Source organism: Rhinolophus sinicus, chromosome 4 (assembly GCF_057876585.1).
Source record: "Rhinolophus sinicus isolate RSI-liver-muscle chromosome 4, RSI-T2T, whole genome shotgun sequence".
NCBI lineage: Eukaryota > Metazoa > Chordata > Mammalia > Chiroptera > Rhinolophidae > Rhinolophus > Rhinolophus sinicus.
Window position 1 is genome coordinate 14,800,871 of NC_142504.1, and position 15,352 is coordinate 14,816,222.

Sequence of the window (15,352 nt, forward strand, 5' to 3'; positions counted from 1 at the left end):
CAGTTAGATAACTGATTTAGTGTTAAATATATATTTTCTTTGTTGTTGAATATAGGTGAAAAATGAATGCTTATATATAACTGGGATAGCAAATATCTGATTCACTCTTTTTTAAAAAAATATTCTAAATGAGTATGTGGGAAACACTCAAACCACAAAGTTTAATTGTGGGGATTAAATTACTTCAACCAACCAACCAACCAACCACCCTCCCACCCACCCAACCACTCACCCACCAACCAACCAAGCTGGGATTTGAAAATCATGTAGAAAACAAGCTAGAACACTTTACAATAGATTAAAAATACTTAGTTGCATTTTCAAGAGCAGGAATCCTTTTTGGGAAAAGTTGCTTTAAAACTCAGATAAACCTTTTAAATTCAAACAGGGTTATTTACAAATTAGACACCTTCAGTTTTCATTCAGAGAAATGTTATACCATTTTTTAACGTACTCTAATGTTATGGGATTTTTAATGAAAACATAAAATGTTCATATGGCTTTGAATTATACATTTCTCATCATAATTTTTCAAATATCGAGTAGGTAAATGGTAGGCAAATTGAAGTATTTTTTCTGTTGTGCTTTCCATGTTTTTTTTGTGTGTGTCATTTTGGTTTCATTTGTTTTATTCGTTTATTTTGGATACAGACTCTGTTTTACCTTACTTCTACTTTTTTTGTATTCATCTTTATAGAGAGCATCATAATTTTGGAACTTGTATCCTTTTGTACTAGAAATAAGCAGTTGTATACTGACCTTCAAAAACTCCTGCTTTATCTAAATTACAGTGGATATACATTAAAATAGGACCTGTTTTTTTTTCAGTTCAAAATGTTTTCTTTGTTTTTCCATGACAGTGACTGAATTTAATAGGAAAATTTACCTCTTCCGACAAAGTAACATTTTTTTAAGATGGCTAAATTATAAGAGGCTTTTCTCTGATTCTTTTATAGGTGATGCAGAAGATGGAGACGAATATGATGACCCTTTTGCTGGACCTCCAGACACTATTTCATTAGCTTCAGAAAGATATGATAAAGATGATGAAGCCCCCTCTGATGGTATGTGATATTTTCCCATAGTATATACTTCTTGACACTCTAACGCAAAACAATGTGGTGAGTAGAGATGGTGGTCGTGTCAGAATGCAGATAAATACAGAGGCTTCAGTTAACTTATCTTTAAGGAACAGAAGAGCTCTCTCTAGTGGTTTTCCTAAGTATGTAGTTCCTTCTTAGGAAATTTTCTTCGCTAGAATTTTTAGAAGAGTGTTTGCATCATCGCATGAATATTATTAGTAAATTTGTTGGTTAATTTAATATTATCAGATTCATGCTTAATTTTATTGTGTTGCTAATGGCTTGTTGTATTATTTATTTTATAAATAATGAAAAAGGTTTTTGATCTCTTTTTTCCTGAAAACTTCATACATAATGAGTTCATAAAATATTAAATCAATTATTCCTACATTGCCTTCTCACATTGAGACAGGTTTTCATCAAATGCTTCTTTTAATACACATTTTCATTTTTCTGATTGTCACCTAAAAATGCTCCACATTACGCAGTAACATTATAGTGCTTTGTATTAATTGAATTAGCAATAAAGTTGATTATTTATCTCTTAGTGATGTTGAAAAACTTGCCAAAGTTATGAAACTTGTTTTTAGTGTAGTATGTGCTTTCTCTGTTACAGCCCGTTGAGTGTGTCTGTATTATAGAGATCTTGAAAGGGTGATAAGTAGTTATAAACTAAGAATGTGTATCGATAAATTAGCCGTGCATATTAATTTGTGGCACTCAAAGTTTCACATAGACATAGAAATGAAGAATGCCTTCTGCCTCTATATGATGATCAGACTGTGCGGTTCTGTCTCTAAATACAATTGCTGAATGAAAATATGCTTCCTGCAACAGAGCACTCCACATTTTATGTTATCCAGATTATTCCCTCTGGAAACATAAATTGCTTTTATGAGGTATAAAATTATGTCTATTGCAGAACAGGGATAAGTCAAGTACATGCATAAGTGATAAACATTCTAACCACTGATTCAGAACAACACAATCTTTTTTTTTACATTCAGAACTTCATACAGTGTGTAGCAATAATAATCATATCCATTTTAAGTTGAATTTTACATTTTGACAAACATTTAATTTCTGTTTTTAAAGAGATTTCTGTTTCCTATCTATTTTTTTTTAAAGATACTTACTATCCGAAACAGAGCATTACTCTTTCTAAGGTGATCTTCAAAAGCATTTGTACTAGAAAATATTTTATAAATGATGAAATGATATTTCCAGGCAAAACATTGAATTATTATATGAGTTGAACTATTTTTCAGAAACATTACAATGATTTGTTTTGCTTCTCTGTAAAATGTTAGTAAGATAGAAATGAGTATGTGTTTATGTATACATATACAGAGACAGAATGTTTATACTCAAGAGAATGTACATATATACATATACACATACACAGAATATGTTCATAGAATATATATATATACACACACATATACATACACACACACATATACACATATATACACACTCAGGATTTCTCAAAATAGCATAAATATTTTGATGTACAAGGAAACATTATGTGCATTCTTTAAAAAAATTGAAACCTAAGAAATCCAACAATTAAACATCTGTGGGAGCCAGTGCTTTGTTAGAAAAAGTGAATTGTTATTAAATTATATTGCATTTACATGATTATTGTGTTTTCTCTTTTATGAATAAATAATTTATATATTTATTTTTATAACCATATATACAGGGAATACATTAATAGCAGAAAAATATTTATTGTTAAAAGATTACTTTATCAGTATTTCAATATTATTTAATAACATTTATGTATAACATTAATTTTTTGTTAAATATTGGTGCATTTTCATTAGTGTTTATGTAAGCAATTCTTAAGCAGATTGAAAATTTAACTTTTAGTATTATTCTTTATTGGTATATAAATGATATCATTTTTGATAGTTTTACATTTTCTTCTAAGAATATTATAAATTAATTTTAAAACCACCACTTGGACTTTAAATTCCCACTCTAAAATATCATCTAGTCATATCAGTTTTTCTCCCTGCACCTTAGATTTTGTATATGTTTTCTTTCCTTTGCTGAATAAATTTACTTTCATTATGTGACCTCAGTCTAATGATATATTAATTATAAAAAGATAATGCATTTAACAATAAGTATAACTAAATTAGCACAGGTCACCCAAAGGCCTTTTGTCAAATCAGATTGTTGTTTTGTCCTTTTGACTTTTACCTTATGGTAGGCACTAACAAAGTATCTGAACTCTGATGGATTATAAACTCTAAACATGATATGTATTTTTCATAATGTTAATGTAATTTTCAAGGTACTGAAAAGGTCAAACCTGCACATCTCTGTGTGCATTCTAAGTCTGTCTTTTCCTTTAATATTTCTTTTTCTCTGTTCCTCTGGTTCAAAAGTTCACTCAGTTCCCAAATGGCTACCTAATTTTCCAGTTATTCCCTCAAGCCATATGTGTTTTGGTTTCTTTATGGTTTATTAGGTACTGTAGGAAAGTAGCATAAGTTATATCTTCTAATGAAATTCAAGCACACTTCAGTGATGCTTCGACTTGATTGCTGGTAGCAATTAAATCAGAGCCAAGGAGAATAATGCATAATCTCACAAGGTCCAGACATCCTATAGAAACTGAAAGGGGATGAAAACAGAAAACAAAAACAAAGTCTCCCAACCCTGCCAGACACGCTGTTGCCAGCCTGCCCCCTCCCTTTTTTTTTATTGGCCAACTGCCTGATTGATAGCAAAATCATAACTTGCTGCATGCTAACAGGCAGAGTTCACGTGTAGGTTATTGTGAGCTGAGAAAGGGTTAGATGGAGTTTTGATTTTCGCATTGGACCTTGGTCCACCAGATTAATGGAATTTCAATGAGAGGCTAGAGTAGCCACAGCTTTGTCAGAGAAACAGATGGAGATTCTATAGTCATGTCTACTCATTAATACTAGTTGCCTGAAAGGTGTGCTGCTTCTCTATACAAAAGAGTTGATATAATTGATTTTTGAGTGGTGCATTGAAAAAAAGTACCTTATTGATGACTAGAATTGTAACATTGATGGTGACAGATTTTTGGATAGTTTGTAGCTTAAAAAATACTGTACTTTGTAATTTTTTTCTTCTCTCTCTTTGGACGTGCTTTTTATTTTTATTTTTTTGGGGAGAAATACATTTTAAGACCAATGGCAAAAAAGGAGAAAATGACACGCTAAATTACCTTTTAAGAAAAAGAGTAGGAGAGTCTGTATTTTATTTATAAATGATTGCATGTCTGCTGTTAGTTTCATTTTGATGTGGTAATAGTTATGTAAAAAAATCATACTTATTAGAAATTGCATTATATTAGCTTTGTGCTTTATCTTTTCTCTGGAAAATTTAAAACAAATCACAATGGGTTCTAGACTGTTACAGAGCACCGTTAGGAGTTTTATGCTATTGTGTGTCTGGATATATTGAAGTGTTAATGGTGCATGTCAGTAATCAGATAAAATTAGACATAGTTGACACTTAAAATCTTAAGGGAGAGTATCCCTTATTGTATACGTTAGAGTGTTTGTTTGGGCACTAAGGTGGTAGATGCAGGGCAGCCTTCAGACACTGTATAATGATTTGGGTTTCCATTTTTCTGTTCTGAAATCATTTTTCATTCATTTTCATCATTTGTGGAAGAAAGCTTCTAACCATACAGCATTGTGGAAAGTCCCTGAGGTGAGGTGAAAGGATTTAGTGAGCTAGAAGACATATCGCTTCTGCCCGTCGATGATAGGTCGAAGGATCCCAGTGGACATTTGCTACAAATCTGATTCAGTCCTAGAGCATAATCACTTTGTGGATAAGAATCTGGAACCTCTAGGGTGTGAATATAGGAAGGCTAAAATGAAGCTAAAGAGATAAAACAGTCATTTATTTCCCTGATATCTTCCTAACTAAAAATTCCCAAGTAACACACGTTACTGAGAACTGTGGGCATTGCAAGGACATAGGTTTATATGAAAAAATATTGATTTAGGAATGGAACTATTTTTTAAAACTTGGAGATAAAGAAAAAAGCCTCATTTGATCATAGCTTATAATAGTAAATAATGATTTTCTTCTTTGTTTGGTATACTTTTCTTTAAGAAAATCCAGTGTATGAAAATTTGGATTTATAAAACATATAAATCACTTATTCCAAAGGATTGCTTTGAAAAGGATTATCTCCAGGATGCCTATAAATAATGAACTCTCACAATGCATCTCAAAGAAGCTTAGCAATAAACCCATCTGTGTGTACACATAAATTTAATGTGTAAATTTTTACCCATTACACATCAAACTTTTGAGTAAGATTTTTTTTGTGTGTGTAAAATTAGGTGTAGCACTAATCCAGCAGAATATGAAACAATGTTTAAAACCAGGCAAAAAAAGGTTCTTTCAATAACTTAACCATTTAGGATAAATGTTTTTCTACAATATTATCATATGGTTTTTGATACTTAAAGTCATGTTTTTGTACTCTGAGAATTTAGATTAGTTTTCAACTTGCACATATCTTTGCATATATAGCATATATCATTGTTGCATTTGTGTTTTTTTTTAAACTTTTTTTGTTATTTCAATATGTCAATTGCTAGCTTGTATGTGTTATAACAGTATAAGAATAATGATTATTTTAGTCCTGTAATGTGTATGGCATAGCTTCAAGTACTTTGGTAGAAGTGAGAGGTTATAGTTTAGGGAAATGATAAGAAGTAGAAGACATGTTTTTAACACTCAAGATATATGCTGTGTGATTGGAGATATAAAATACACAGATGTGAAATATTTTTATGCTACAAAGCTATATATGAATAAGTAAAAACACATAGCTGTTGAGAATCATCTTTCTAAGTTTTATGCCATTGAATGGGAAAATGTATCAGAATAAAACAATGTGGGCAAATAAGCCTATGACAAAGTAGGTTATATGAGAAATATTGCAAAGGTAATAAAACTCAACATTATGAAATACAATGCATCTTTAATACAGTAAATTAGCAGTTACTTATACAGTAGATGAAGAAGGGAGCAAGATACCTTGACAGGACAATGGGGAATTCAAAGATTTAGAATAAGGCAAAGTTCCTATTTTTAAGAGACATGTAAAGAGATGGAAAGACAAGACAATCACCTAAAATAAGGTAAGTAGCAATCTAAGTACTAGTAAGGCAGATCCCCAAAATAGTAACTAGTATGTATTGTACTGTGCTTCCCTGAAAATAAGACCGGATCTTATATTAATTTTTGCTCCAAAAGACGCATTAGGGCTTATGTTCAGGGGATGTCCTCCTGAAAAATCATGCTAGGGCTTATTTTCCGGTTAGGTCTTATTTTCGGGGAAACACGGTAATAGTCAATTGATTTGGTCTATACCAAGGCAAAAAAATTGGTATCACTGATTTTCTTCCTTAATTTGTTGACTCAGTCAATTGTATGTTTTGGCACCATGTTGAACAAACCAAAGCATAAACTTTACACTACATTCTGAGAAGTTGTGGAGTAAATTGTGGAGGGGAGGGCCTTTTGTTTAAGTGAGTTTTCCCTGCTTCTCGAGGGTTCCTGGAGAGAAAGTGGGAAAAGATGCAGAAAAGAACATTTGGAGTGGAAATCCAAAAACCAGTTTTCTTATTAATAATATTGCTAATAATTTTGTTGTCAAGGCCGAGTCACTTATCTCTCTGGATTTGTACTTTCTGGTTTGTGAAATGAAGAATTTGGACCAGGAGATTGCTTAGAAGTTGCCTAGATCTCTAAATGCTTGTGTCCGCATTTCAGAATTAGTAAATTTAGTGGTGGCACAGAGGTGATTTGCCTGCAGAAGGTAATAACCAGAGGTGATGTTGAATGGGAAGGAGTGGGAGGGGTCTGGGCAGTGGGAGCTGAATACTGAGTGAAGTTAAGGATTCTACCTTTGATTTGGTCATTAAGACATTCCCGAAGCAATATACTGATGTGATGAATGCAAATTTGAGGGAAATTGCCCTGGCAGTTTAAACGTATGATGAATTAAGGCAAAGAGACCATCTAGTGGAAGCAGCAAGCTAAGTGCTTTGCTACATTATTTGTAATCTTGACAGCCTCTCTGTGAGGTAGATATTATCACTATATGACAGTTGAGGCAGCTCGAGGATGGAGAGGTTTAAATGATTTGCCCAAGGTCACGTAGCTACTAAGTGGCAGAACTGAAATTTGAATTCATGTCTGTCTGAGTCCAAGGACCTGTTCTGCTCTCGAAACCACTCTCCGTCGCCTCTTCCCCAGCTAGGATACTGTTGCTTTTGGGGGTGTTGATGAGAGCCAGGGTTAGTGTGGTGGACATTGCATTGAAAAGGAAGGGATTTCTAGCTCCTTTCTGCCCAAAGTCTGGTTGGCAGACCGGCAGGATCAGTGTCACCTGGGAGCTTGTTAGAAATGCAGAATCTCTGTCCCCACCCAAGACCTACTGAATCTGAATTAGCATTTTAACAAGATCCCCAGATACACATTCAAGCTTGAGAAGCTCTGTTCTTCAGGCATTTATCATATTGGCCCACGCAGCTAAGAAGGAGCATGAGCCAGACCATGCCCGTTGCTCTTGGGCTGTTTGTGCAAATGGGTGACCTGGCATGGCAACGGGGCAATGCCTTGAAATAGATAACAAATATCCTTCTAGTGTACACCTGCCTTAACTTCCAGCACTCTTCTGGGGTCCCTCAGCACCCTAATACTTGGCTTCCTTGGCTGCACAGGGCCCTCTCCCGAGACTGCTGTCTGTGAGTAGTTGTCTCATTTTGGAACCTGTTTTCAGTGGCACTTCCCTGTCAACTCCAAGTCTGGGTTAAGCACATAGGAAAGGTTCTGATCAATTACTCCTAGGAATATTTGCACATCAATAGAGAAAATGCCTTAACCCGAGGGAGTTAAGTCCCACTCATAGATCTTTAGGTATCAGTCTCAGGCCAGTGCTGACGATGTTTTTGGCTGTTGCAGAGTACCATGTCTCACAATGTTTAAGCACAGAGCAGGCTTTTCTTCCTTGCTGGCATCTGTGGATTTGACCTGCAGACTTCGGAGAAGTGGCAGTGGAGAGCTCCCTATTTGCAGGTGTGTCTCCTGTTTGAGTCAAAGTATGAATTTAGAGTTTGACAATGGAAAAGCAAAGATTCTTTAAGACACTGGACTGACCCATTTGATTTTAGAGGAAGGCATGCTAGCCTAGCACAGGATTCCAAAGAAAGCGTCCTTTCTCTACAAGTACCTTAGAGGGGGCTGTGCTGGTGGTTGGGGGAGCATCTATAAGAATGGAAATGTTAAACAATCTTTAATTAATATTTATTGGGAAGCAAGTCTGGCACTGAACTAGGTTTATTCAGAATCAGATTATTTCCTTTAATTGGCTCAAAACTGCCCTGTGAGGGAGACAGTTTCCGTATTTTGCTGTTGTGGAAACTGAGCTTCAGAAAGGTCTAGGTCTCTTGGCCAGAACATCCAGCTCGTAAGCAGCAAACATCACCTCCTTTGGCCCTTCCTTCTATGTCGTGCTACTTAAAAAAAGTAGACTAGTTTTTTTTTTTTTTTTTTTTTAATTAGAAGAGATATGCTATGATTAAAAATGAAAAAGAACAGAAGTGTGTACAATAAAAAGTAAGAGCCCTCTTTTCCACCCGACCCTGGCCCCTACATCTGCTTCCCAAAGCAGCCACTTGTTACAGTTCCTTCTGTTGGTACCACAGTAGCTGTGGACACTGTACTTCTAGTTTTTGTCTGATCACCTTGAACAGTGTCTGTTGTCTCCCTCTTATGATGGTTGGTTCTTCACATGTCCTCTCCCACTTCTGCTTCCTGTTTTTTTTTGTTCTCTTATTTTTAGTTCTTTTTGTGTTTGCTTTCGACTTAAGTAATGTTCTTCCTAGTTTGTAATGTGCCAACCTCAGTGTCTATTGACTCTTTGTTATTAAATGTGTGCAAGTCAGTTATTAAATGTGTGCAAGTCACCCCTGCTTCTCCTATCCATTAACCCCAAAATTATTTAGGGACCCTATACTGTAAATATAGTTTAAACCAAAACGTTAGATTGTGAGTCTAATAATAGAATATAAAACTTCTTATTTACCAAGAAAGTATGCAAGACCTGCTAACTCATGCCTCCATACTTGACAATATGGCTTTCTTACACTTCTAAAGGATGGTAGTTATCCGTTGGCCTTAGGAGTCAAAAAATTGGTGCAACTCCAAACCTTCCATCTCTTCTCCTACTCTTCAACTCCAGTTTTGTTAATTAAGTTATGTTTGTATTGTTACGGCCTCTAACAGTTATATTTGATTCTCCGAGTTCACTGTACTTTGTCTACAAGTTGGATTGTAAACATTGGTCCTTGTCATTCATGTTTATTGGTTTTCCTCAACTGTCCGGAGAGCCTTGGCTATTGACTCATGTTGATGAGTGAAAGACCCGGTTGAGTAGTGTATGTGAGTAGCTGGGGGCGGGGCGGGAGGTGGGGGTTCCTTTGCTTTTGCATGTCTGTTATGCCAGCCTTTCCCTTTTAATGGGAGGTCTGAGAGGGGGGTTGAGGAAAGTAAGGAAGCCTTGCTTCGAAGCAGCCTGCCTACAAGGCATCTTAGTGAGGAGCAGAGAGGCAGAACGGGACCCTACAGCTGTCAGAATAAGTAGCACATTACTGAGGGGGAAGTTGAATGCTTTTATTTCATTCCTAGTTACAGGTTTTTTTAACCCCTTGTGGTTTTTTGTGTGTGTGTGTGCGTGTGTTGGTCTGGGGGCAGTCTCAAACTCTCTGAAGCTCTGCTCAGCTTCCCTCCCAGCTTTAGTTCCCTCCCTGGGACCCCTCAGAGGGCTAGTGCACTTTGTTTAGAGAGCGGAGTTCGGGATTTAGTTCGAGCACAAATGCCTTTACAGCTAGCTGCTTTGGACTGGAGCGTTCTAGCTTCTTTGATTCTAGTTCTTTAAGGAGTGACCTCCTCACCACCCTGTAATTCTGCTTGTAGCATTTCCGAGGCTTCTTTGGGAAAACTAGCACTTACTCTCCTTGGTGTCCTGGCCTTTGGGATCCTCTGCTGTGTCTTCGTCACTCCAGCCTCATCTGCCTTCCAGTTGCTGGGAATTACTCAAAATTACCCATTGAAGATACTCTTTCTTGATTGCCAATGTTATTAAGGCTTTAGTCTTTAAAAACAGCAACAAAAAAGAATTTCAAGGGGACTCTTAGGAGGAAAGGTTTGTACTCAGTCTATGTTCCCTTTTTAATGGTACCAGGAGGCCGCTTTATTCTAAAACATTTTCACAACCATTTCACAACTGTTCCAGTGATCTGTTGGCATCATTCCTTGGGGAAGAGGTATACTGCCTGGCTACAGATCAAAGGTAGTCCAAATACGTATGTCAATCAAGCTTAGATATAGTCACTTGGACTGAATGCTAACTTTCTAGAAGAACCCAGATGCTATAAGCAATAGTAAAAAACTATCCATTGGCCTAAAATAATTACAATCTTACTGTGTGGATACAAGACACAATGCCTAATAGTTGGGAGCCATATAAACTTTGTTCAAATACAAAAATGTGTGCCATTGACACTCAATACTCTAGGAGGTCAGAAAAGGAAGAACCTATTACAAACTGGTGTCAGTGAATGTTTTATGGAAGAAATTGGAGTTTGAACTGGAACTTAACAAGGATGGGTAGAATTTTAATTAGTAGACGTGGAGGGGAGAATGCTTTTCAGATAAGCTGAGGGAATGGGGACAAAAGGCAATGGAACTGGAAATAGGCCTAGTATGAGGAGCTGTGAAAAGAGTAAGATGACTGAGAAAGAGTGACGAAGATTGGGAGATGAAGATGCAAGAGTGACATGTAAAAAGCACGGGCTCTGGCTTCCGGTCCTCCTTCGGCCACTGAGTTACTCTGGCCAAGGTACTACTTTCATGGATTGGTTTTTACTTCTTTAAAAAGAATTCCATTGTTTTAGGCAAGGTGGAATTTAAGTGTAGAAGACTTTAAATGGTGTCATAAGGAGTTGATTTCGTAGACAAAAGGAATATTCATTTTAGACTTTTGAGCAAGAGAATGTTGCAATGAAAAATATTTTAGAAGTATTTTGCTAGTTGTGGGATATAGGTGGGTTGACGGGGATAACAACTTTAGTCTGTGAGATAAGAGAACACTCCATTACGCCAGATGTAGAGTAATCGGAGACTAGATCAGGGTAGGGACCCTGAAATTGAAAAGGAAAGGATACATTTGAGGAAGAATGGACATGACGTGGCAAGTGGATATGTGTGGAATTTTAAAAAGAGAAAAGCCAAAAATGATTACAAAATTCTAAATTTGGATGACTGGGAAACTTGACTGAAATGTGAAAATTGAGAAGAGAATAAGTTTGGAGGAAGATAAAAATGATGATGAGTTTGGGGTTGAACAATTGAGTCTGTGGTAAGAACAGACATCCAAACTAGTAATTAGTTAGAAATACAGGAATAGAGCTTAAGCGAGCCTGAGCTCGCTCTTCTCTTTCTAGTTTCATCCCTTTTGGGGCAGATATGGGGTGAGACCTACTTTGTTCACCCTAAAAATGAAACAATGATTGGAACAGGTTCTACAATGATCATACAGCTGGGGTCAGATATTGGCCTCTTCATTACTTATCTCTGTGACCTCCAGTAAGTTGCTTAACCTGTTTGAGTTTCCTCATCTATCAAGTGAGGATAAATACACCAACTATATCCTATGGTTATTAAGAGAATTAAACAGGGTAAAGCACATAAAATGGTCAGAATACTTCCTGGCCTGTCATAAGGACATAATAAATGCAAGATATTACTGTTATCCAGCTTATTTTGGGGATTGCCTTCAATAAATGTTTCTTTCTCTGTTTGACCCAGCTATGTGCCTGAGATGTTGTCTGCTTTCTGTATTATATAGCTCTTCTGTTTCACTGGCTAAGTTGGATTTTGTAGGATTTGCAGTTGGAAGTTTTAGAGATCCAAAATACATGATCATTTTTTAAATTGAGTATTCTATGTTGAAAATTGTTCATGGTTAAATATGCTGTAGCAAATTTATCATGCTATTTCCCTTTCTACCTCTCTGTGCCGTAGCTTTTCCCTGTTGAGTAAATAATGAGAATATGAGAATAAAGGACTTTTATACCTGGAAACATTTTGTGGATTGGCATCATGAGCTCATGAAAGGAGTCCCTCATTTTATACATGAGCTCAGTAACCAGTCACTAAAAAAATTTGCAAACTTGAGAGTATTTGAATGAGCTTGAACTATATTAGATTTCATACACTGTATGTGGGGGAAAAAAGTGAGGCAAAAAGTGGACTGAAATTATTGTGAAACAAGGATACCAATTAATGTCTCGTTAGTCTCATTCAAGAGCCAAATGGGATAATGTTAAAGAAAATAGCAGGTCCAAACAGAAAGAGTAGTACACACAACTCAAAATACAGGGCTGGAAAGTCATTAGTAGCAAATAAAGGCTCTGTTTATAAATAAACCCAGAGTGGATTATGGCAAAAAATTGTTTTTATTTTTACACAATTAAACATGGAATACAGTATTTGGTATCTGCTTACCAAAGTATTTTTTCAAACTGAGAGTTGATATCTAGGATTCTTGCTTCATTACTTGAGGGAAAATTGGCTACAGCATGCTATAGATGTTAAAATAATACAGATACGACTGAGGAAAATGTCCCTGCAAGGAAGGAGTAAGAATCAACTTGAGTACATTATTTTCTTGAGGAGCTTTTTCTCTACAAAAAGCAACTTGCAGTACAGAATTAGGGGTGAGATTAAGGCACCCCATTTTCAACTGGGCTGTCTTTTTATTCTTAAGTTCCAAGAGTTCTTTATATATTTTTGCTATCAGTCTCTTATCAGACACGTGATTTGTAAATATTTTCTCCAGTTCTGTGGCCTGAACTTTATTGATGGTGTTCGTTGAAACACAAAAGTTTTTAATTTTGATAAAGTCTAATTTATTTTTTCTTTTGTTTCTTGTACTTCTGGTATTATGTCTAAGAAGTCATTACCTAACTAAAGATTCTCAAGGTTTTCATACTTGAGACTAAGCTACTTCTCAAAATAATGAGTTCTTTTACTCTAAAGAATTGTGAGATTAATATACTAATTAGAACAAGGACATATTTTAGCCCACCTTTAATGTTATTGTTATTGCTGCTTAGTGCATTTTTAAAAAATTGTGCAAATGGCAAAAAGTAATTTTCTTGCTGTGCCTTTTGGGTTCAGTGAACTCTCGAATGCTGTAGCCTTTAACATCACTGAAAAAAAGAGTTCTTGTTTTATGTTGTTGCATATGATATCACTCTTCTCACTTTGAGTAATATCATTCATGCCTTTTGAAATGTAAATGCAGTAAGGTTTGGTGCATTACAAATATAAATGTGTCATCACATAGCTCTTCTTCATGTCAGTTTAACAAATGATTTCAGAGAACATATAGTCTAAGTAGATTATTTTGTTGATTTTCTGGCTCTTTTTGGGCTAAGCTTTGTCTATGTATAGTTGTGGTGGTGGAATTTAACGGGGGGCTGGGATGATCAGCTTAGAAAAATGATTACTATTTTTAGCTTTCAAAACGAAAGTTGGTTTGTTTCTTTGAATTTGTCTCTTCTTTGTAAGGACACGGAGGTTTTTCTTTTTTCTTTTTTCCTCCTTCTGTGTCAGTCGCTAAACTGAGCAGTCTGGCCAGGTAAGGAAACTGAGATACCAGGAAACCGTGTAAATTATCTAAGCAGTGCTACTCAGTGTGTAGTCTGCAGACGGGTCTGGGTCTGTCATCTATTTGTTACTAGCTTGCAACAACATAAGTACAGAAATTGAGAGTAAGCCCTTAATGGTGGAAATGTTTATAGCACTTTGACATTCGTGCATTATACAAATATGTGATCATTATTTTTTCTTGTAATTCATATATATATACATATATATACATATGTATGTATGTATACATATGTGCGTGTGTGTGTGTGTGTGTGTGTGTATATATATATATATATATATATATATATATATATATATATAGTGGTGTGTGTGTGTGTGTGTGTGTGTGTGTATTTCTTTTTAACCAAAGTATTAATTTGTGATGTCTTGGGAGGAAACTGATTCTTCACTACAGCTTGAAATATTGATCTAGGGTTAGAAAGAGATTTTTATTATTATTTTTAGTTTCAGGTATACAAAAACAACATAGTGATTAGACATTTATATACCTTACACAGTAATAACCCCAATAAGTCTATTACCCGTCTTATACTGTACATAGTTATTACAATATTATTTAACTGTATTCCCTATGCTGTACTATATATCCCAGTGACTATTTTTTAAAAATTATACTTGACATTCAATATTATTCTATATTACTTTCAGGTTATGGCATAGTGGTTAGACATTTATATAATTTATGAAGTGATCCTCCTGATAAGTCTAGTAACCATCTGACACTATGCATAGTTTTTACAAAATTATTGACAATATTCCCCACACTGTACATCCCCGTGACTGTTTTGTAATGACTAATTTATACTTTCCAATCCCTTCACCTTTCTCACCCAGTTCCCCAACCCCCCTCCTATCTAGTAATCATCAGTTTGTTCTCTGTATCTATGGGTCTGTTTCTGTTTTATTTGTTCATTTATTTTGTTCTTTAGATTCCACATATAAGTGAGATAATACGGTATTCGTCTTCCTCAGTCTGATTTATTTTACTTGGCAAATAACCTCTAGGTTCATCCATGTTGTCGTAAATGGTAAGATTTCATTCTTTTTTATGGCAGAGTAATATTCCATTACATATACATACCACAGTTTCTTATCCAGTTACCTGTTGATGGGCATTTTGGTTACTTCCATATCTTGGCTATTGTCAATAATGCTGCAGTGAACATAGTGGTGCGCTTATCTTTTCGAATTAATGTTCTGGATTTCTTTGGATAAATACCCAGGAGTGGAATTGGGTCATAAGGTAGTTCTAGTTTTAATTTTTTGAGGAATCGCCTTAGTGGACATTTTCCATAGTGGCTGCACCAATTTGCCATTCCACCAACAGTGCATGAGGGTTCCCTTTTCTCCTCATCCTCACCAACATATGTTGAATGTTGATTTATTGATGATGGTTATTTTGATAGGTGTGAGGTGATATCTCATTGTGGTTTTGATTTGAATTTCTCTGATGATTAAGTGACACTGAGCATCTTTTCATATGTGTATTGGCCATCTGTATGTCCTCTTTGGAG

At 35.5% G+C, this 15,352-nt stretch overlaps 1 protein-coding gene across 1 annotated transcript in view; it reads left to right on the forward strand.

The window, feature by feature from the left end:
* The window catches only part of SKAP2 (src kinase associated phosphoprotein 2), a 164,335-nt gene that overhangs the window by 18,030 nt on the left and 130,953 nt on the right, over positions 1-15,352 (forward strand). Inside the window, exon 4 of the mRNA XM_019726141.3 lies at positions 957-1,064. Coding sequence (XP_019581700.1) covers positions 957-1,064 — 108 coding nt within the window. The remainder of the gene's footprint in view (positions 1-956; positions 1,065-15,352) is intronic.